General features: G+C 38.9%; 1 protein-coding gene across 5 annotated transcripts in view; it reads left to right on the top strand.

The window, feature by feature from the left end:
• The window catches only part of Dis3l2 (DIS3 like 3'-5' exoribonuclease 2), a 330432-nt gene that overhangs the window by 64901 nt on the left and 241777 nt on the right, over window positions 1-23754 (top strand). For 4 of the 5 annotated variants that reach the window (XM_052750513.1, XM_052750512.1, XM_052750514.1 and 1 more), the window contains exon 6: window positions 15427-15468. The exons of the other annotated variant lie outside the window; for it this stretch is intronic. In XM_052750513.1, coding sequence (XP_052606473.1) covers window positions 15427-15468 — 42 coding nt within the window. The remainder of the gene's footprint in view (window positions 1-15426; window positions 15469-23754) is intronic. 5 annotated transcript variants of the gene reach the window in all.

Genomic DNA, 23754 nt, shown 5'->3' with positions numbered 1-23754 from the left:
AGGGTTTCTCTGTGTAGCTTTGCGCCTTTCCTGGAACTCGCTTTGGAGACCAGGCTGGCCTCGAACTCACAGAGATCCGCCTGGCTCTGCCTCCCGAGTGCTGGGATTAAAGGCGTGCGCCACCACCGCCCAGCTGATCCTCCAGTATTTTTGCTTTGTGTTATCTTTACTTGAGAGTCTAGGCTGGAACTGTTGCCATATATTCCTCTTGCCATGTATTTCTATGGCAGAAGGAAACCAATATTTAAAATGCCTGGTCCAGAAATAGTGCAGAATGAGTTACCTGCCTCTAAGCAACCAGAAGAGGACCAAGAGCTGGAGTCCTCCCAAGTGTGTGTTATCAGAGGTAGCAGGATCTATTTACCAAATGGCATTTGTGGCTGTCATACTAGATTAATTATACTCATTATATGTTGCATGCTGAGTAGCCATTTGAAAAATATATGCCAGTGCTTGTGGGATGAGCTTCTACATCACTTACTGCAAACTCATCCTAATTAATGAAAACAGAATTCAGAAGTGGCTGAAAATGATCCAGATGGTCTTCAAGGTCACCCTTGGTTATGTAATCTTGCTTTAAAGTACATTCTGTGATGCAAAGTAATTTTGGTTTTTTTTTTAGTTAAGTTAATGGTGCAATGGTATAGTTTTTGTAGGTGGGAGGCTAAAGATGTTATATTTTAAAGAAATATACTGGGATTTATTTTGCAATATTTGTAAAGCATAAGAGTTTATCACTAAGGGTAGTATTATGATATTGCTGCCTGCTACTATTATTATTGTTCAGATTCTCACTTTTTTATTTTAAAAAGCCAGTAAGTTCACTGTATTCCATATCCAGTAATAATTTAGGACATATTTGTTACTGTCTTATGAATTTAGGAAATATATATCAAGCAGAAAGACTTTGTACAAAGACTTTCTCAAAGCTATTGAGAAAATGATGATAGAATTGGAGAGCCACATATATTATAGTGCTTTGAGTCTTAAAATGTAAGAGAAGAGGAAAGGCTGATAGATAAAAAAGTGGGGGATGGTCTGAAATCATGAAATGTTTTGCTGTATAAGAAAATTCTGATATTAACGTGTAAGCACTCGAAAGCCATAGAAGACTTTTCTGGAGAGGTTTCAGTCATATTTGCCTATTAAAATATTCTGGTTGGTAGGGTGGATGACCTAAGGGGAAGGAAAAAAAGTGGGAGATTGACAGGAAAATTTGTTCAGAGAGCTTTAGGGAGAGATGATAAGCTCCACTGGCATTGAGGAGTTGAAGGAGGAGATGAATTTAGACTTGTGTTAACCTGGTGATTGGATGGAGTAAGTGAGGTAGAAGGCAGAAGCTCGATGAGACCTATACTTTGTGCTTAGGTAATTGAGGGCACAGCAGCATCATTTGCTATGGTAGCATTTAGAAAAAGGAGCAGGCTCAGAGTCTAGGGTAGGAAGAGTTCATTTGGCCTTGAGGTTGACATGCACAGGAACATGTAAGGTTGTAAAGTTAGAGGGAGGGTTTCTCTTAGGATTTAGAGCTAAAGTGTGAGATCTTGACTAGAGGTAGATGTTTGGTTGACCTCAGTAGCACTTAATTAAATGGGGATTTTATGGAGAGATCAAAGAAGGATGGAACCTAAGGAGTACTGAAGCATGTTTTATCTACAGAGGAAGAGCATCCAGTGCAGGAGAGTGAAAGGTGGAGCTAGAGACACATAGATAGAGCACACCAGGAGAGAATGTGGTGTTGGCAGAAGTTTCCTGTCTGCCTGTTCTCAAATACCCAGCAGCTGCTTCTTAAATAGTTGACTCTGAGGTTTATATTACTTGTAAATGGTCAGCTGGTAACTCAGGCTTATTACTAACTAGGTCTTTCACCTAAATTAACTCATAATTCTTATCTATGTTTAGCCACGTGGCTTGGTACCTTTTCTCAATACAGCATTCTCATTTTGCTTCCTCTGCATCTGGCTGGTGACTCTGACTCCACCTCCTTCTTCCCAGCATTCTCAGTTTGATTTTCCCGCCTAATTTCCTGCCTAACTACTAACCAATTAGTGTTTTATTAAACCAATCCAAGTGACAAGTCTTTACAGTGTACAAGAGGATTATTCCATAGCAATGTGGTGCTGGGAATGAAGACAGGGAACATCTGAAGGAGGAATAGTTGCCCTGTAGCTCACAGATGAAGAAAAATCTTCCTGGGAAGTTAGTTTGGTTAATATGGAACATCTATGATATTGACTATTGGAGTAGTTTGGTGGAGTAAGAAGGCAGGAGCCAAAGTCAAATTTAATAAAATTTACCTAGAGTGTACAAAGCCCTGGGTTTGATCCCTAACCTCACATAAAATTGGCCATGGTGGCACAGTTTTGTCACCTTGAGTTAAGGAGTGCATGGGAAGACCCGGAAAGACCAGTGATCTCAGAATAAGAGATGCATAGATGATGAGTACTGTTGTTTAAACTTGAGTTAAATAGAGTGTTTTAAGTTGAGATTCTCAGAGGCAGGGCTTGAGGTGAGGATTCTTGCTCAAGTAGCCTACATGAAAAACGTATGATTTCTATTAAATTACTTATAATTTAATTAGGGAACTCGCAACAGAGATCTAAAATGAGAGTTTGAGAACAGAGCACTGAGAATAGACTGATACAATGCTAGAAGCTGAAAGTGGCTAGTAAGAGAGTGGATGACTCAGTCCATAGGACTGAAGGCAGACACAGGGACAAGCCAGAGAAATCCAGAAAAGCTTTCAGAAGTATAAATGCACCCAGGGCAGTTTGTAACATGGATCTTAAAAGGTCTTATTAATAAAATCAAACCTGGAGCCAGGTATTGGGGTGAATGCTGAAAGATCAGAGAGACAGAACAAGCCACAGCTAAAACCTCATCTCGACAACTTCTCAGCCAATCCTGTTTCTTCAGACTGGAAGCCTCTGTGTCCTCATCCAGAATGGAGCTCAGCTGAACTGCTGCTCAAAAGCCTAAAAGCTTAACAGGGCCCTAGTTACTGGTTTTCACGCCTTATAAACCTTTCTGCTTCCTGCCATCACTTCCTGGGATTAAAGGCGTGTGTCACCATGCCTGGCTGTTTCCAGTATGGCTTTGAACTCAGAGATCCAGACAGATCTCTGCCTTTGGAATGCTAGGATTAAAGGTGTGTGTGCCACCATTTTCTGGCCTCTATGTCTGTCTAGTGGCTGTTCTGTTCTCTGAGCCCCAGATGAGTTTATTAGGATGTACAATATATTGGGGAACACAATATCACCACAGCAGTTGGGCAGGATAAGGCAGATAGCTCAATGAATGATTTTAGGGAACAGGAAATTTTTTTTTTTTCAGAACTGAGGACCGAACCCAGGGCCTTGCGCTTGCTAGGCAAGCGCTCTACCACTGAGCTAAATTCCCAACCCCAGGGAACAGGAATTTTGTACAGGAGAAATGGACAAACTTCTGAAAAAGCTGGCTAGCAAACATTTTAGACTATTGGCCAACCAGATCTATCACAGCTTCTCTCTTGCTCTTATTCTCTAAAAAAAGCAGTGAAAGACTATATGTAAATGAATAAGCTCGGCTGTGTTTCAACAAAGCTTTAGAGAAATTACAGGATTTGGGCTGTAAGCTGTAGTTTGCCAACCTCTGTCCTAGAGTTGTAATTACACCTCATGAAGGAGCTTGCTTCTGCCCTATAAAGAACCTGGTGCACCTGGATACAGGTATCTTTTTATCTCTGAAAAATATGTAGACTATGCTAGAAAATGCCTGACTCCTTTAAATCTGTTCCCAAATCCACTAATTTAGTCTTGAAGTTCATGAGACTTTAGATTCTAAGTCAGAAAATGTTAAGGAGTCTCTGTTTCCATAGGTTTTTAGGAAATTAGTTGACTGGGTTTTGTATTTTCTCTTTAATAATGTGAGAACATTGAGTTTAAAGTGTATTAAAAATTCTGGGGGCTGAGGAAATATTAATAGCTTACTTGTTAGATTTCTTGCCTAGAGTGTGCAAGTTTGATACCTTTCCTCACATAAAACTGGCCATGATGGCACAGGCTTACAATCTCAGAACTCACAATGCAAGGTAGGAGGATCAGAGGTTTGAAGTCATTCTTGGCTGCAATACAAATTTGATGCTAGCCTGAGCTACAGGAAACACAGTCACAAAAAAATCTTCATATATTTACTACAGCTTTAGGTCCTTTAAAAACTTTTTGTTAATTTATTCCCTATCATCTATCTATCTATCTATCTATCTATCTATCTATCTATCTATCTATCTGTCTGTCTGTCTGTCTGTCTGTCTGTCTATCTGTCTGTCTGTCTATCTATCATCTATTTGTGTATGTATGTATGTATGTATACACACGTAAGTGCATGTGCCATGTTCCTTCCTTCCATCACGTGGGTTCCAGGGATTGAAATGAAATCAGGTCTTTAGCCTTGTTTGCAAGCATCTTTACCTTCTGAGCCATACTGATGGCCTGTTTTAGGTCCTTTTTGATCAGGCTAGAAATGGATCTTACAGATGCAGTTCTAGGTTAGGTGTTTTGGAATGGAGACCACATGGTCCACTTCAAGTCTCTGACGTGGCTCTCTTTAGTGCTGCTCAGCCCAGCTTCTCATCTGTTTCTCTTCCACTGTCCTTTGGCTCTGCTTTCATGCTTAAGGCCTTTGTCATTAACTTTAGCAGTGGTAACTTGAATTGATCTTTTCAATGATCATAAAAAGGACAAATACTTTTCTACTTGCCCCCCCCTTTTTGTTTCTTTATTTGAAACAGGGTCTCATATAGTTCAGGCTGGTCTTGAACTCACTGTGTAGCTGAGTCTAGCCTTGAACTCCTGAGTTCTTGAATCACTGGCACTTACTATCATGCCTGTCTCCCCTATGACCTTTTAAAGCTAAATGGGGACTGATTGTGTCTGGAGACGAAGTGTCAGGGTACAGGATGTCCTGGCAGATAGTAGTCATCAACTAGAGGTTAGTGCTTTAGGCAAGTGACACAATGCAAGGCTGCAGATACGATGTGAGTACAGTCAGGGTAAAGGAGATGTCTTATAGTTGGCACAGTGAAAGGAGAGTGACCAGTATCAGTGGCTTGGAGTGTATGTTATCATCAGGGGAGTGTGGTGAGCCATCATGCTGCTTTGCCAGTGGACTTATGTTGAGACCTTACAGTGAACCAGACATTGTGAGTGATCTTAGAAATATGGTCATGAATACCAGCACAGAACATAGGAAATGACGTGAGGACGGTTGGGAGCAAGGATGCTATTTGAAGTGATATTTCTGATGCAAAATAGAGAAGTGAATTTGTTAGACGTAATGAATGCCTTAGTGTAATAGGGCTAATTCTCCTGAGGAATTCAGCTTGAGAAAGTTAGTCTAGTGGAGCAATGCAGAGGAAACTGAGGTGACAGGGAACATTCTGGGTATAATGGGAGAATCCACAGGATTACCAACTAGTCCTAGAGAGGGCCAAGGAATGCTTTTTAGAAAGCAAGTTTGGGAGGCAATGAAGACTGACAAGAAAATTAAATATGGAGTGGATAAAGGACCAGAAGACTTGATATAAAAGAACTCAAGCTGCTTTAGATTGAGGAGTTTTCATCCAGCTGGATGATTTACATGGAGAAGAGCAGTAGCTGGAGATATATCATCAGCTTTGTTGAACTCTTTCTTCCCAGGCACTGGCACAGGCAGATTGTGCACTTGAAAACCCAGTGTTTTAGTACGTTTTGTGTTGCTGTAACAAAATATTTGGAAACATTTCTAAAGAAAAGAAACTTGTTCTCTCACAGTCTAGAGGGTGAAAGCACAGACAGGTTCAATTGTGTGGTGAGGGGTATTTTCTGTTCCAGTGTGACCCTTTGTTTCTGCCTCTGAACTCACTTCCTGATTTGAGTCTCACAATCATCCTTACACTTTGTCACTTGACTTAGGCATTGGCCTTTACATGATTATTGAAGGCAAAAGGACAAGCAGAGAGGGTACTGCCCTGTAAGAAGAGGGGAGGGCCCTCATGACCTAACCACCTGTAAAGCCTTACCTCCTAATGCCATTACTCCGTCACTGTCTGAGTGTTGAAGAGGTATGTTCAAACTGCAGCATCCACCCATGGTTCCAGGAGAAGAAATAACCCTGCACCAAGAGTCGTAGCAGTGTCCAGCCCATCTCTGTCTATGAACACATGATACAGTGGGGAGTGAAGTCTCATGTCTGTTACACACTGTGATGGTATCTTCAGTTGGTAGGTACTGTTCTCAGACCTTTGGGGTAAGGTCTTGTTGTCTTTGAAAAATGAGGGGTTGAGCATTGACAGCCTGCATATATTGACTTCTGGCTTTCTGCCATTTCTCTCTAATATGCCCTTGGTGTTAATATTCCCTTTGGGTATATTAACAAGTGTGGTCCATGTGCCTGCAGCCCCACATACTCTCAGGTTCTGTTCTCAAGACTCTGGATAAGAATCTGCAGCTGGGCGGTGGTGGCGCACACCTTTAATCCCAGCACTCAGGAGGCAGAGGCAGGCAGATCTCTGTGAGTTCAGGGCCAGCCTGGTCTACAGAGTGAGTCCCAGGACAGGCTCCAAAGCTACACAGAGAAACCCTGTCTCGAAAAAAACCAAAAAAAAAAAAAAAAATCTGCATTTAACAAGAGCTCTGTATGAACTGTGTAAGCATTGGTATCTAAGAAGTACTTATGTAGATGATTAAGTAAAACAGAATGATTTATTATTTTCCTTTTGTATTATATTCCTTAAAAGAATATCTTCAAGGCTCATCTATGCTGTAGCATCAGCATTTTGTCCTCTTTGGTAGCTGTATTACATTGAATGGCTGTACCACCTTTTATCTTCTCACCAGTTGGTATACATTTGTGTAGTATTGTGACACTTCTTTACCTTTAAAATAAAGAATTAAAGAAGGAAACATATATATGCATATTGTTTTAGCTGGAGGAGAGCCTTCTGAGGATTGAAGTGATGATACAGTTTCAATGGGTAGGTCTGGGTGCTCCTTGATGTCTCTACTCTCCCTCCCTCCCTTCCTTCTCCAGTCAGCTGCAGCAAATGAAGGAAAGAGAGAGAGAGAGATATCATTCTTATAGTTGTAGTCAGAAACATATGTGTATTGACATCAGGTTAGGTTGATCTGCCATGGATTGTTTTTATTCCAAGAAGACTTCTGTAACCTTTCTCCATTTTTCAGTGACCTTTGAAGTTCAAGTGTTATGTCATTTCTCTTAATAGTCTCCAGTTTCACTCATTTTTTCCTGAAGAATTACCTCTTACTTTGTGTCTGGAGTGATGCATGTTTTCTATTTTCTTTCCATTAATTGAGACCATGTTTTAGTTCTTTTAAGTGCATTTTGAAATCTTACTGAAAATAAACTTAAAAATTTTTTCACTTTTGCATAGTGTAGACCAAAACATCTGTGTGAGCAACTTAAAGGAGGGAAGATTGCTCTGGGAACACAGTTTCAGAGGGTTCAGTCCACGGCTTCAGTTGGTTCAGTCCACGGCTTCAGAGGGTTCAGTCCATGGTTTCAGAGGGTTCAGTCCACGGCTTCAGAGGGTTCAGATCATGACTTCAGTTGGTTTAGTCCACGGCTTCAGTTGGTTCAGTCCACGGTTTCAGTTGGTTTAGTCCACGGCTTCAGAGGGTTCAGTCCACGGTTTCAGAGGGTTCAGTCCATGGCTTCAGAGGGTTCATTCCACGGTTTCAGATGATTCAGTCCACGGTTTCAGAGGGTTCAGTCCACAGCTTCAGAGGGTTCAGTCCACGGCTTCAGATGGTTCAGTCCATGGTTTCAGAGGGTTCAGTGCAGGGTTGCTTGGCCCCATGTACATGGTGTCTTGGCAGTGTGAGTGTGTGGAGGAGGCTGTTGACTTCATGACAGACTGGAAGCAGAGGATAAGATCTGGATTATTAGGTATAACTTTCAAAGGCACACCCTAGTGATTTACTTCCTCCAGCTGGGATCAGGCTTCTAATATATGAGTTTATGGGTGACATTTCCTAATCAGACAGTAATAGTTTTTTTGTGTGTCTTGAAATAGTTGGCAGTCTGAAATCCCTCCCAAGAACTTTCCATTTCCCCATGGAAATTATGGTGACACAATTAGGAGGGACTGAAAAGAGGAGATAACTTCTTTTTCTTTATCTGAAAAGGCAAAAACTTAGAAGGTATCAGTTTAGAAGGTAGTATGAAACTGTTTAAATTACTATATTTAAAGTTTACAAAAGAGACTTTGTTTTTAAGTGAACTAGGTATCTACACTGTCAAAAAGATTATTTATAATTGGACTCCATATTTGTATTGGTTTTTTTCTTGCTGTTTAGTTTTTTTAGTTCTTCATATATTCTAGATACTAATCCTCTGTCAGATGTATAGCTGGCAATGTTTTTCTCCCGTTATGCAGACTGCCTCATCATTTTGTTGACTGTTTTCTTTGCTGTACAGAAACTTTTAGTTCATGAGATCCCATTTGTTGATTATTGGTTTTATTTCCTGAGCAGGGAGCCTATTCAGAAAGTCTTTACCTATTCCTATATCTTCACATGCATGCTTTATTTTTCTCTAGCAATTTCAGAGTTTTACTTCTTATGTTGAGGACTTTGATCCGTTTGGAGTTGATATTTGTGCAGGGTGAGAGAGAATGATTTAGGTTCTTTCTTCTTCATGTGGACATTGAGTTTTACTAGTACCACTTGTTGAAGATGCTGTCTTTTCTCTAATGAGTTGTTTGGACATCTTTGTCAAATACCAGATGGCTATAGTAGTGTGGCCTTGTGTCTGGGCCCTCAGTTCCATTGATCTGCACGTCTGGTTTTTGCCAGCACTGTCTTGTTTTTCTTCCCATCACTCTGACTTTGTAGTAGAACTGGAAATCAGGTAGAGTGGTATCTCTAGCGACATTCCTTTGCCCAGTATTGCTTTGGTTATCTGTGTTTCCATATAAAATTTAAGATTTTTTTCTGTTTCTTGGAGGAATGTACTGGTCTTTTGATTGGGCTTGCATTGAATCTATAGATTGCTTTTGGTAAGATGGCCATTTTTATAATATTAATCTTACCAATCCATGAGCCTAGAAAGTCTTTCCATCTTCCAGTGCTTTCTCCAATTTTATTCTTTGTATTTAAAAAATTTTTCATTATAGAGATTTTTCACATTTTTGTTAGGGTTATTTCTGTGTGTGTGTGTGTGTGTGTGTGTGTGTGTGTGTGTGTGTGTGTGTGTTTTGAGGCTGTTGTGAATGGGGTTGATGCCCTCATTCTTCCTCAATAACCTTGTCCTTAGTATATAAGAAGGCTACTAGTTTTTGTATGCTGCTTATACATCCTGCTTCTTTGATGAAAGTGTTTATCAGTTCTAGGAATTTTTTAATTGATCCCTCGGGTCTCTCTCTCTCTTTTTAAAAAAGATTTATTTATTTATTATGTATACAGTGTTCTGTCTATATGTATCCTTGCAGGCTAGAAGAGGGCACCAGATCTCATTATAGATGGTTGTGAGCCACCATGTGGGTGCTGGGAATTGAACTCAGGACCTCTGGAAGAGCAACCAGTGCTCTTAACCTCTGAGCCATCTTTCCAGCCCCCTTGGGGTCTCTTATGTATGGGATTATACCATCTACAAATATACTTTGACTTCTTCCTTTCCTATTTGTATCTCTTTATTTGGGTCTCTTATTGCTATAGATAAGATATCTAATACTGTATTGAATAAGAATGAAGATAGTGGATACCCTTGTCTTGTCCCTGATTTTAGTGGAAATGCTCTGAATTTTTCCCCATTTAATATAATGTTGCTCTAGCTTTGTCATACATAACCTTTCTCTATTTAGATATTTAGATATAGTTTTCTTGTTCAAAGTTTCTTTCCAGTTTTCCATTTTGTATGTGGGGTGTGTGTGTGTGTGTGTGTGTGTGTGTGTGTGTGTGTGTGTGTGAGAGAGAGAGAGAGAGAGAGAGAGAGAGAGACAGACAGACAGACAGACAGACAGAGAGAGACAGAGAGAGACACACACACAGAGAGAAGTTATTATCATTCTTGACAGGTCTCCCATATTATTCAGTGAGGAGACAGGGTCTCTCATTCAAAACAGAGCTTGCTGATATTGCTTATTTTGATATTGTATACCTGATTTCAAGTTAAACCACAAAGCCATAGTAATGGAAAATACAAAACAAAACACATAGTGCTAGCACAAAACCAGACACACACACAGTCAGTAGAACTGAGGGCCCTACAAGGCCATACAACTATGTATGTCCCCTGTCTCCACTTTAGAGGCTGGAATTACAGGCAGGTCACCATGCCCATCCAATATTTGTATGAGTTCTGGGGTTTTAAACTTCAGTTCCCATGTTATGTGGCAAAAACTATCTCCCCAGCTCTCTTTAAGACTTTTAATATGAAAGGGTATTGGATTTTGTCAGGTCCTTTCTTTGTATCAAGGTGACCATGTAATTTCTGTCCTTGATACCATTTATGTAATTTATCACATTTGTTGATTTATGTATATTGAACCATTGATGCATCTGTGAAATGAAGCCAACTTGATCATGGTGAATAATCATTTGATATTTTCTTGAATTTGGTTGGCAAGTGTTTTGTTGGGAATTTTTGCATTTGTACTTCTCGGTGAGATTGCTCCATAATTTTCTTGTTGCATTTCTGGGTTTGATGTCAGGGTAATTCTAGCCTTGTAAAATGTTTGGTAATGTTCTTTCCTTTTCTGCTGTATGGGTAATTTGAGGAAAATTGGTGGTAATTTTTCTTCGGAAGACTGACAAAATCCACCAGTGACTCTGGGCTTGGCATTTCTTTTTTATCAGGGAGGTTTTTAATTACTACATCAGTCTCATTGCTTATTATAGATCTATTTAAATTGATTATCTTATTGTGATTTAATTTATGTGGCCTTAATACATCTAGAAATTAGTTCTTTTAGACTTCCTGATTTATTGGAGTATATATTTGTAAGTAAGACTTAATGATTTTCTGAATTTTGTCATTATCTTGATGGCTCTCCTTGTCATTTCTAATGTTGTCTATTTGGATCTCTCTCTTTTGGCTAGTTTGGCTGAGGGTTTGTCTTGTTTATCTTGTCAAAGAACCATCTCTTTCATGTTGATTCTTTGTATTATTCTGTTTGTTTCTATTTCATTTCTTTTCTGATGTTAGTGATTTTCTCTACATCTACTGACTTGAGGTTTGGCTTGTTTCTTCTTTTTCAGAGATTTTAGATATATTATTAAGTTATTTATTTGAGATTGCTCTCCTTTCTTACTATGGGTACTTAGAGCTATAAACTTCCCTCTTACATCTTATAGGTTTTGGTATGTTGTTTTCATTTTTCTCTAGCGATATTTTTTATTTCCTTCTTGATTTCTCCTTGTTCATGGTGTATTGTTTAAGCTCTATGAATTTGTGTTTGTTCTGTAGTTTCTCTTCCTGTTGATTTATAGTCACAGGCCATAGAGATCAGTTTAGAATACAAGGATTGTTTTAGTTTTCTTATGTCTGTCAAGAGTTGCTTTGGAGGGCCTGGAGAAGTAACCCCGTGGTTGAAGAGCACCTGCTCTTCCGGAGGACCTGGGTTTGGTTCCCAGAACCCACCACGACGGCGAATAACCAGCTGTAACTTTGTGTTTTGGAGGATCTCATGCCCTCTTCTGGTCTCCATGGATACTGCATAGACATGGTACACAGATATATGCAGGCAAAAACACATTAAAAAAATTAAACAAAACATTTAAGAGGGTGGAGATGGCTCAGCAGTTAAGAGCACTGGCTGCTCTTTCAGAGGACCCTGGTTCAATTCCCAGCAGCCACATAGTGACTCACAACTATCTGTAATTCTAGTTCTAGTTCTAGAATCTTACACTTTCTTCTGTCCTCCATGGGTAATAGGCACACACATGGTGTACAGACATACATGCAAGCAAAGCACCCTTACACAATAAAATAAAAAAAAAGACGGACATCAAGCCCTAATATATGATGTATTTTAGAGAAAGTTCTACAGGCTGCTGAGGAAAAATGGGAATTATGCAGCGTTTGGATGGACTGTTCTATAGATATATAAGTTTGTTGATTAATTCAGACATTTCTCTGTTCCTTTTTTTTTCTTTTCTTTTTTTTTTGGTCAGGATGGCCTGTCAATTAGTAGTCATCCACTACTGTTGTGCTGGGGCTAATCTGTGACTTTTCATCTAATAGCATTTGTTTCATGAAATTGGGTAGACCTGTGTTTGGGGCATATACATTTAGAATTGTAATGTTCTTCTGATAGAGTACTCTCTTATTCAGTATGAAGTGACCTTTATCTTTTCCCACTAGTTTTGGTTTGAAGCCTTTTTTGTCAGATATTAGATCTGTGACACTGTTTGTTCCCCAGGTTCATTTACATGGGTCCCTTTTCCATTCTTTGACCCTAACATATTGTTTATCTTTTTGTAGGAGGTGCATTTCTTAGAGGTCACAAGTAGATGGTTCTTCCTTTTTTTTTTTTTTTTTTTGAGACCAGATTTCTGTCTTGGAACTTGCTCTGTAGAACCGTGCTGGCCTCAAACTCAAAGAGATCCTCCTACTTCTGCCTCCAGAGTGCTGAGATTAAAGGCATGAGCCATTATGCCCGGCTTGGTTCCTACCTTTAAAAAATTTTAAATTTATTAATTTGTTGAGGATTTTATACAGGAGTACTCTATTTGCATAATTTCATGCCCACCCTCTTCCTCCCCCACCATTTCCTGTGTCCTCCCTATTTCCTCTGCTCCCTCTGAAACTTGTGACTTCTTTTATTACAGATGTATGCTTTCACACACACACACATGCATGCATGCATGCGTGCGTGTGCAACCCCCCACTCTGCTAAGTCTGTACACACACACACACACACACACACACACACACACACACACACACACACACAGAGCTGAGTCTGTTTAGTGTTTCTCATGTGTTTAGGGCTGACTACTTGGGATTGGATAACCTGCCAGGGACTTTCCTGGTAGAAAGCAGCATGAGAGAAATACCTAGTCACATACAAAGGCCTTGCATCAAGAGGAGAGCTGATTCTCCCTTTCTCAGTAGCCATTAATTGTCTATAGCTCTTCATCTAGGGTGGTGCCTTGTGAGACTTCCCTTGTACAGCTTGGCAAGTCAAATGGTATTGTCACTGTGTAGGTCCTACTTATGCATCTGTATTTTTTAAGATTTCATCGATGTCGTCTCCCAGATATAAATGACACCATCTCACAGTTGACATCCTGGTCCTCTTAATCTTTCTGCCCCTCTTCTTCAGGTTCCTACTTTTTGATGCAATCTTTAGTTTGTCCGTTTGGACTGGGGGAATTGAGACCATTAATATCAAAATTACCACTGAAAGTTGTATATCGATTCCTGCCAGTTTGTACTGTTCATTCCCCCCCACCTCTTGTTTAACTATTATTCTAGTGTGGTTTATTCCTTTCTGGGCTTCATGCATGGATTGTTTTTATTCTTTTTAGTCTGAAGGATCCCTTCAAGTATCTTCTACATAGCTGTCTTAGTGCTCATAAATTCCTCGAGTCTATTTTTATCATGTAAAGTTTTCATCTTTCTTTCAGTTGTGACAGATAGCTTTGCTGGATATAGTAGTCTGGGTTTACAGTTGTTATCTTTCAGAACTTAAACTACATCATTCCAGGCCCTCTTGCTTTTAAAGCAGAATAACCTGCTGTTGTTCTGATGGACCTGCTTTTGGATGTGACTTGGTATTTCTCTCATGCTGCTTTCAATGTACTTTCTGTGTTCTGTATATTTAATGTTTTATATATAATATGGCAGGGGAGTTTCTGTTTTGGTCTGTCTCTTTGATGTCCTAAACCCTTCCTGTATCTGGATAGACATTCCTTTTCCTAACTCTGGGACATTTTTTACCTTAATTCTTTTGAAAATGTTTTCTGTGACTTTAGAACAGGATTCTTCTCCTATGCCTATAACGTACAGATTTGATCTTTTCAGAATGTAGCATGTATCTTGGAATTCCCATTGGCACCTTCTTATTTAATCTTTGTCTTCATTGGACTGTTCCAGTTCCTCTACCTTGTCCTTTGAGCTCAGATACTCTGTCTTCTCTTTGATCCACCAAGCTTTAGTTATGAGACTTCTCGTCTGTCACCTGACCTGAAGTTCTTCCTTGATAAGAAATCCTTTTTCTTAGTTTTAGTATGTTATTGATTTCCCTTCTTACATTTCTGCCTTGAATCTTGTTCTCTTTTCTTTATATTCTTTCCTGTAATGGTTTGCATGTACTTTTATTTACACAATATAGTTTAACTTTTTTTTTAAATGATTTCCACCATTCATTTGTTTATTCAACTTTGATTGGCTGAATATTGGCTTTGCTTGGCACTGGCTTAGGTCTTGGGGATGTAACTGCCATCTTCAGCCTCCCTAGATCAGCTTACAGACCAGTACAGAAATCAGAAGTAAATAGAGCACCTCCCACAGTGCTATGGGATGTGTTGCTCAACAGAGAATTGGACATTGAGATGATGGAGGTGCAAGAGCTTGATGGAAGAGAGGACAGCTCTGTCTAGCAGAGCTTGTTCCAGTTTCTTTAATGGATGATATTTGAGTTGCAGGTTGACAGTTTGCCAGATGAACTTTTAGGAGAGAAGAAAAATTTTCAGGCAAAAGACTGTGTGTTTAAAGATGTAGAAGCATTTGTTCTTTTAAGTGTAAGCTGGTCATGGTAGGAACCGTGTGTCTCTGTGTTTATAGTAATAGTGTCTTGTCAGAATATAGTCTTGTCAAGTCAGATGGGATTGCATTCTAGGTCCTTTACTTTCTGGCTCTGAGCTTTGGAGTGTGTGTGGAAGCAGTCACCTGTAAGTGGGGTATGTTTGTTGGTGAAAATTAATGACTTAGAATCACCTAGCATAGTCCTTGGAAAGTCATGGATGCTTCTAAAATGTGAGTTTCATGTGTTCCTTTACTTCTCTTGTAGCTAGCCACCTGATACCTGGCATACAGTAGTCAGGGAATAAATATTTGTTAAATAGTTTCAGTATTTGACAGCATTAGAAAAACATCTGGTTCATTTTATTTGATGTAATATTTTGTGACTAGAAAGAAAGAGCATATGGTAAATTCACTAAATTTTGTGATCTTTTGAAGCAGATTTTTTTTTTTTTTTTTTTTTTGTAAAGAACTAAGTGTCATTGATGGGAAAACAGCAGAAGTCCAGTCAGGTTTTCTAGGTGTTTGTATATGGGAGCTAGATATAATTTTCCCCTTTGAGTATAAAATATAAATTGTTCTGTTTTCTTTCTTCCCTTTCCTTTTCCTGTTCCTTTTCCTTCCCTTCCCCTTCCTCCATTCCTCCCTTCCTTTCTTCCTTCTCCCCCCTTCCTTCTTTCCTTCTCCAAACTTTCTGTGTAGCCAAGGATAACCTTGTCTCTGCCTGGAGTTCTGGGATTACAGGTATGTACTTTCATGCCTGGCTTTATTATGTAGTTGTAAGGATTAAACCTAGGGTTTATTATAAAGATACAATAAAGCAGATACAAAATAGCCAGATGATAGAGTGGTACAGAGAATAACAGAAAGTTAAGTTATTGGTTAGGTGTGAATGGACCCATGTGGGCTTACTTTCAAAGCCTTTGTCCCCTAAGGTTCATCTTACTTTTCCTTGACACCTTTGGAGGCAAGATTGAGTGAGGGCTTTTAACCCAAGGTACACAGAAGCCCGTATATTATGTCACTAGGTTTTTGGAAAAGGAAAAAAAAAAAAAAAAAAAAAAAAAAAAGCAGTTAACTAGTGTAAGCCAGGAATTGTAAGCTCAAATGTGTCTCCTGAATTAGTTGATAGCAGAGGATTTTAGAAAGGGAAAGGGCAGAACTCTCTGTTGATTTGATGCTGAAAAGGTAGAGTATTAGGGGTTTGTGCACACTTGTGCAAATATTGATAGTCACCAGAGGGTTCCTTACAAGTCCCCACCCCTTTTGGTTGGAGGAGTTATGTTTTTCTTGGGGGATTTTGAGTAGTTAAAATGCTGTTGACTAGATAAGCTAATTTTTGTACCTGTCCATTCTAGAAAAGTCAATTTCAAGCTGTTCTTGAGTGGATTATTTAACTTTTTCCCCTAGGAAACAGTCTATTACCTAAGTAATTTATGGCAGTGTGTGCCAAGTCCTTAACTGATTCCTAGAGAATGAAATTGATAAAGAGTAATTTCACTTTTGTCTTACTTTCCTTTGTTCCTGTTCAACCTCTGACCGCTTGCCATTTGATGGGCAGGAAATTATCCAGGGGCTGGTCCTCTGAGATGGAGGGACTGTTGTCCTCACAGTTTCATCATAGGGTACTCAGGGAACAAAGAGCTTTTACAGGGAGGGAAGGGAGGAATAGAACAGTGGACAGGAAGGCCATGCACATGGCCTTCCTGCCCATGTGCAGGGTGGAGTCTTCTTCATGGGCCTGGCTTCTTAAGCATGGTTCCTGTAGTTCTTATAGACATAGTATTTTCTGGCAAGTCAAACCTCTTAGCATGATCTGGAAAGATTGCTCAGCGCTTAAAAACCCTGGCTGCTCTTGCAGATGTCCCAGGCTCAGTTTCCAGCATCCACATGGTGGTTAACAACTGTCTGTAACTCTAGTTCCTGGGGATCTGTCACCCTCTTCTGGCCTCTGTGGGCACTGCATGCATGTACACGTAAAATAAAAACTCAAACCTCAGCAGTTTCACATTTTGTGTTGTTGCATGGGCCTAGAAATCGGGAGATATGTTAACACATTCTGGTGTTATCTCAGATGTTCTAGCTTCTGCAGAGTGAAAAAAAGACCACTGACCTAGCTAACAGATTAATAATTTAGGCACATCTTCTCTTTAGAATTTAGAATGCTGGGCAAATAGAGGGAGCATAGCCTTACAAAGAGCACCTCAGATTGGAGTGGCCATTGCTACATTTTTTTCCATTTTGTCCAGAAGCTTTTCCTTGATAGCCGTTGTTGTTGAGAATCCATCAACACATAAAGCAAATCTCTTTCTTCTACTTCCTTGTTCTTTAGGCTGCCATCTTTTAATTTCTCATGCTGAAATACAGACTGTCCATGTGCCTGTCTACACGTGTGGGGAGAATTAGTTAAGGCTTAGGAGAAATCTGGAGCAGTGGAGTGTGGGTGGGTAGTTTTGTGCAACATAGAAAGCTAGAATTTTGGTGGTCCTGTTTCTTCATCTTGTTTATGGTTCTGTTAGTGTGTTTACTTTGTAAGAGTTCATCATATCGGACACTTAAGGTTTGTGTACTTTTCTATATGTAAATAAAACTGAGTTACACTGACTAAAGGTATTTAAAACAGGAGGAAAAATTAATGACATTCCTCTTTACTACTTTTAATTAGTACACAAATATAATTGCATTTTTAATAATTTATTTTTATTTTATATACATTGGTATTTTGCCTGCATGTATGAGGGTATCATATCCCCTGAAACTTGAGTTATAGACAGTTGTGAGCTGCCATGTAGGTGCTGGGAATTCAACCCAGGTCGTCTGAAAGAGCAGCCAGCACTCTTAACCACTAAGCCATCTCTCCAGCCCCTATAATTTGTTTTAATGGCAATTTTGAAGATGAGCACAGCAGATTTGGCTACAAAAATTTGATATTCCTTTCCATCAGCAAACTTACAGTCTATCCTTGCTCTTTTATCAACCTGTTCCTTACATTTCATATTTCGTGCCCTGAGTGCTTTCACTATGTAATTCAGACAGTACTAAACTTGGAGATACAGTGATTTGCCTTACTAATTTCTTTTAAAGGGGATGAATTAGGACAGCAAACCCAAGTCCTGAGCCACAAAGCTGGTACCCAAGTTCTTTAGGTCTTAGTTCTGTATCTGCTTCCTTGTAACATGTAATTGCGAGAATCTAGAGGATGAAGTGCATGTTGCTGGTGGAACACCATGTAGGACTATGATGAGTAGCTAACCCTCTCTTGTTCTGATTAGAACCAATAAGCCAAATTTGAAGAGTGTGGAAGGTGTGGGGTAAAATTCACATAGCCACAATTGTCCACTGTGCCTGACTTTATGTTCTCCAGTGGGATATCCTTGTCATAGGTTTATCTGTTTGAGTACCAGCTTCTAGAATGGTTTTCTATGTTGCAAGTTTTCCAAGGTTAAGGTTGTTGTACTCTGAGTCAGTATGAACTTATGTTGTACCCCTTCTTCAAAGTGTTGAAACAAGAGCTGGGATCTGTCTGCACATGGGCTAATGGGTTAAATCAGACACTGATGACCAAGCATGCATGGGGTAAGCCCTCCATTCACTGAAATACTGACTATTTCAGTGGTTAAGAACATTTGGAAAGTTAAATGCATCTGTTAGGGCATGTGAACATATTTGATCCATAAAGTGTGTACGTCCGTGTGTGTGTGTGTGTGTGTGTGTGTGTGTGTGTGTGTGTGTGTGTGTGTACCACAGCCCACATGTGGAAGTCAGAGGAAAGTTTGTGGGAATTGGTTCTCTTTCTATTATGTGGGTCCCAGGTCATCAGGCTTGGCGGGAAGAGCATTTACCCACTGAACTATCTAGCTGGCTGTGATAACGGATGTTTTTATTTATGCCTATTTAAAAAGGTAATTTCATAATTTAATGACTTATTTTTCATTCTTGTATCTTTGATGCTGAGTTCATAGTTTTGTATTTTTAAAAGCTAGAAATATTATAACAGTGCTTTTAGGGTAAAACATCTGTCAGTATTTCCATTATAAAGTGTAATTTTAAAGAGTTTAAAAATCAGCTGTAAAAATTTGTTCTTGGCTGGTACTTAGTATACAAAAATCTCTGCCCAGGGTAGTTTCCAGAACTTTGCAGCAGCATAGGCTAAGGTTACATGGTAGAATCAGCCTACACTGAGCTCAATTTTTGTTTCTGTCAGCGTAGGGGAAGATGACAGATTTTAAAAATGATAAAACAATATTAACTTTTTTTCTTGAGTTGTGTTCTTACAAAATTGTTGGTTTAAAAAATGTTACTACATCATTTTAAAGGTAACCATTGCTGAAATATCAAAAATTGAAGCTGGGTGTGGTGGCACACACTTTTAAACCCAGGACTTTGGAGGCAGAGGCAGGAGGATCTCTGTGAGTTCAAGGGCAGCCTGGTCTACATAGTAAGACCATGGTCTCAAACAATCCAACTCAACCCAACCCAACTCAACTCAACCCAAATTATACCACCAGACTGACCTGCAACCCTAATTGGAGGAGCTTGCAGAACTCCTTTGGGATCAGGCTCCAGCAGCTCCTCTTGAGGTCAGCGTTCAGGGCTGCACAGTGACTTGTGGCCCCAAACTCTTTTTTTGTTCCCTGCCCTAGTTTGTTAAAAAGTAGCTTTCCATTTGGTATATGGCTTAGCTGTTTGCAAAGGAAGTCAGAAAATGCTGAAGAGAGGGCTTCGTTATGCATGGCTGGAGACTTAGTCAGTGAAGCTGGAGAGCTTCTAGTTAATGTAATTTTCTTGCTAATCTCTAGGCAGGTCTTAGCTTGATGCCATGAACCATACATAGTGTAGATAAACTTTTTGCTTTTATGTTGTTGCAAGCATGCATGCACATACAGTTCTGATGCATTTTACAGCTCATGGCCAGGTTTCTCCTTCAGGTCTTTTCTAGAGTTTCCTCATAGTTAAGCCCTATAAGTAGATTCCCTCCAGAATAATTTCATATGAGCTAGCTTGAGTAGCCTTCTAGTTGACAGTAGCTACCTCTTGTGTTACTGAATCATGGAAGTACATGCATGTAAAGCCTTTAGGGAACATTTGAAATCTCATCAGTTTAAAATGAAACATGACTTTCTGTGAAATATGAGTTGGAAATAGTACTGGGTTTTATGCATTCATTCAGAAATATAGTATCCATGGTGGAAAAAGAAATACCTTATTAAAGATGTGCTTCCTCCCTCCACAGCCACCCTGATTTAAAGCCCCCCTCATACTACAAAATAATGATGCTGTACTACTCTTAGGACCAAAGGAAGCAAAAATAACAGCAAACCCTTCCTTTATAAACCCAAGCAACTTCATTAAACAAATGTATTTTGAGAATCAGGTTAGAGTTCTTAGGAACTAACTTTAGGTCCTTTGTGTCATTTTGACAAATGGTGGGGGCACCATGCTTTAGTGGACAAAAGCCTCCCTTGGCTTCAGAGTCTGTTATGTGTTGTTCTCTCTGGAATCATCTTTGCTGAGATGCTACCACTTTTGCCTGGCTGGTTTTAGGTGGCTTATTCTAAAAGAGATGACTGCTTGTGTTGTCAGAACTCATGAGACACTAAGAGCTAGAATCTTAAGTGTGGAAGTGACAGTGGGCAGTAAGCAAGTGTTTGATTCACAGGTCCTCAGAAACATGTGTGATTCTGTGCAGAGATGCTCTTTGGGAAAGAGCAGATCATGTTTCTTCTCAGAGGCATAATTGGTTGTTCTCTTTACTTGCTGAGAGGTAATTTCTTACCATTATTTATTTAGTTTAAATTATAGTAGATCTGTTACATAGTGCTTTCACTGGAATTACTCATTTTTCTAAGAAACCCTGTTTCCTTTTAGCAAAGAAATACGGGTTCTATGAAGCCCTCTTAGTGAACAAGAACCAATAAATGTGCGCGCGCGTGCGCGCACGCGCGCGCACACACACACACACACACACACACACACACACACACACACACACCTCTCCACCCATGCATTACAATTTATGTCCATGAAATATCTTCAATTCCAGTAGAACACCACATAATTTGTTCTAGTTTTCCATTTACGTCTCCTTTTTATGACATGAGAAGTCTGGATTTTATTATCTAATATATATTTCTGTGAAGAATGGCATGGAGAATTTGATTAGACTGCATTGACTCTGTATGTTGTTTTTGGTAATGGTCATTTTCATAGAATTGAATTTACCAATCCATGAGCATGGGAGGTCTTTCTATTTTCTAGTGCCTTCTTCGATTTCTTTAGAGTGCTAAAGTTTTCTTTGTAGAATTCTTTGCTTCCTTGGTTAATTTACTCCAAATGGTTTTATTTTTATCTATCTATCTATCTATCTATCTATCTATCTATCTATCTATCTATCTATCTTATCTATAATGCTACTTAGATAGGATTGTTTGTTTGGTAGATAGGGTTCCTTATTAATTCCTTTTGTATCTACAGTAATGACATTTTACTCATGCATTAACTCTTACCAACATGAAATAGGACATTGCGTCCCTCTTTTCTTGAAAGTTTTTGTCTAAATCCTCAGCCCAGATCCTTATTCGTGTGTGTGTTTGTGTGTGTGTGTGTGTGTGTGTGTGTGTGTGTGTGTGTGTGTATCAGAAGTCAAACACTTTTCTTTATTACCTAGGAGCTACCCACTTTGTTGTTTTGTTTTGTTTTTTTGAGACAGGGTCTCTTACTGGGACCTGGGTCCTACTGATTAGAGTAGGCTAGTCAGCCAGTGAGGCCCAGGGATTTACTTGTCTCTGCCTTCCCAGCCCCGGATTATAGCCTATGTCATCATGCCTAGCTTTTTTTAATGTGGGTGCAGGGATCAAACTCATGTGCTTATGGTTACATGGCAGGCACTTTGCTGACTGAGCCATCCCTTAGCCCTACTTCCCCAGGTAATTATTCTTAGTCTCTTAGTAGAGATTGACCAAGTGGAATATGACCAGCCTGGAATATGGCTCTTGTTTCAATGCCTGATGCTCTCTTGTCCTCAAACATTTTTACTGTAACTATCTTATTTTCAGAAATGGTCTGCAGATTAAATTTATTTTTCATTGAGTTCCAGGATATTGAAGTGCATCTGTGAGATATGGAATGCATTTGCTACAGGTTGGTATGATGTGACAGAATTTGAGGTTAGATACTAGTTAAGTTCCCACATAAGTAAAAACCTTAAATGTAAATGATCCTTATTTTAGTTGACAAGTTATTGAAACATTTAGGTTATTTTCTTTCCTGGGTAGTATTATATTCCTGTTTTGATTCTGTGTCAAAAATTGTGATTCTAAAAGAAGTAATATTTGATTTAAACAAGCATTTACAGACCTATTAGGAATACAAATACAGAAAATTTCTTTAAAAAGAATACTAGTTTGATCATTTCTAAGGAGACTTGGATCTTTCATCTTTACTAGAAGGCACACATTGTTTATACTCCACTAACATAGGGGAATGTCAGTCTTGTCTCTCTTTATGCGTTTCTATGCGGATCATATAATTGAATGGGGGAGCTACAAAAAACTTGGTAAAAGTAAAATGTTTTAGAATCCACAACAACCAAAAATTAATTATAAGCTCCTTAATGAATTCAAGCTGTTTCCAGTAGCGTTCACTAGTGTTTCACCAGATGACGTCATTGAAAACTTGGTTTTGAACACATACCATTTCACTTGGTACTGCTCCTGCCGTCATGCCACACAGTAGGAAACCCTGTTGGGAACAGCTTGCCTCAAATTTGAGGTTACTTTTTATTATAAATTGCACTTTTATCTGTATGTAAAAAGTTTTCTCACTTTTAGAAACATAATGTTTTAATATTAGAAAATGAAGGCTTTTCATATTTTCCTACTGTCATTCCTCAGCATAGAAGTGTTAAAATTAGTATATCTTTGGGTTGGATAGTGGTGGAGTGTTTGATTTTTAAAAAATTGTTGTAAGCCGGGTAGTGGTGGCACACGCCTTTAATTCCAGCACTCGGGAGGCAGAGGCAGGTGGTGGATCTTTGTGAGTTCGAGGCCAGCCTGGGCTACAGAGTGAGTTCCAGGAAAGGCTCCAAAGCTACACAGATAAACCCTGTCTCAAAAAACCATAAAAAAAATAATAAAAAAATTGTTGTTTGAGTTGCTGATTGAGTTCCACAAAAAATTATTAAATGAATTTTGCTTGGGATATTCCATAATTGTCAGTAATTTTTATATTGCTCCTAAACATACTTTTATCATTTTGTAATATATATTACTGAGAAGTAGTGTTCTAATTATTGATAATTCTAAATCAAGACATTGATCAATTCTGAAAAATGTTTAAATTTTATGTGTGTATTTTATTAGTATGTCCTATAGTATCAAATATTCAGCCAAGATGTAATTCTTTCTATAAAATAAATGTACCCATATCAAAACTTTATTAAAGCTTTAATAAATGACAAAATTATATGAATACCTGAGAATTGTTTTAAAATAAATTTCATGCCAGTTGTGATGGCAGAAGCATGTAATCCTAGCACTCTGGAGACTTAAGCAGGTTGATTGTTGAAAGTTTGAACCAGCTGGGCTACATAGCGAGTTGTAGGGCAGCCTGGGCTATGGAGTGAGATCCTGTCTCAAAAGAACTCAGAAAAAGAAAAATGCTTTATGATTATTTAACTTGTAAAACTATTTTTATACTATATACCTAGCGTCATGTAAAAATGTGTTGAGTTAAAGACATTGCAAGAGGAAAAAGTTTAAGAAACTCTGGTCTAGTCTAGTTTAATTCTCTGCTGTGGTGATTGGTGCAAGAATGGACATGTGACCCATATCAGTCCCAAAGAACCTCGGGGTTCTTATTTATTTATTTGTTTGTTTGTTTGTTTGTTTGTTTGTTTATTTATTTATTTATTTATTTATTTATTTATTTATTTATTTATTTATTTATTTATTTATTTATTTTTCGAGACAGGGTTTCTCTGTGTAGTTTTGCACCTTTCCTGGAACTTACCCTGTAGCCCAGGCTGGCCTC

The sequence above is a fragment of the Peromyscus californicus genome, unplaced genomic scaffold (assembly GCF_007827085.1).
Source record: "Peromyscus californicus insignis strain IS unplaced genomic scaffold, ASM782708v3 Scaffold_21__1_contigs__length_65335640, whole genome shotgun sequence".
Taxonomy (NCBI): domain Eukaryota; kingdom Metazoa; phylum Chordata; class Mammalia; order Rodentia; family Cricetidae; genus Peromyscus; species Peromyscus californicus.
This window is presented reverse-complemented; position numbering and strand designations above follow the sequence as displayed.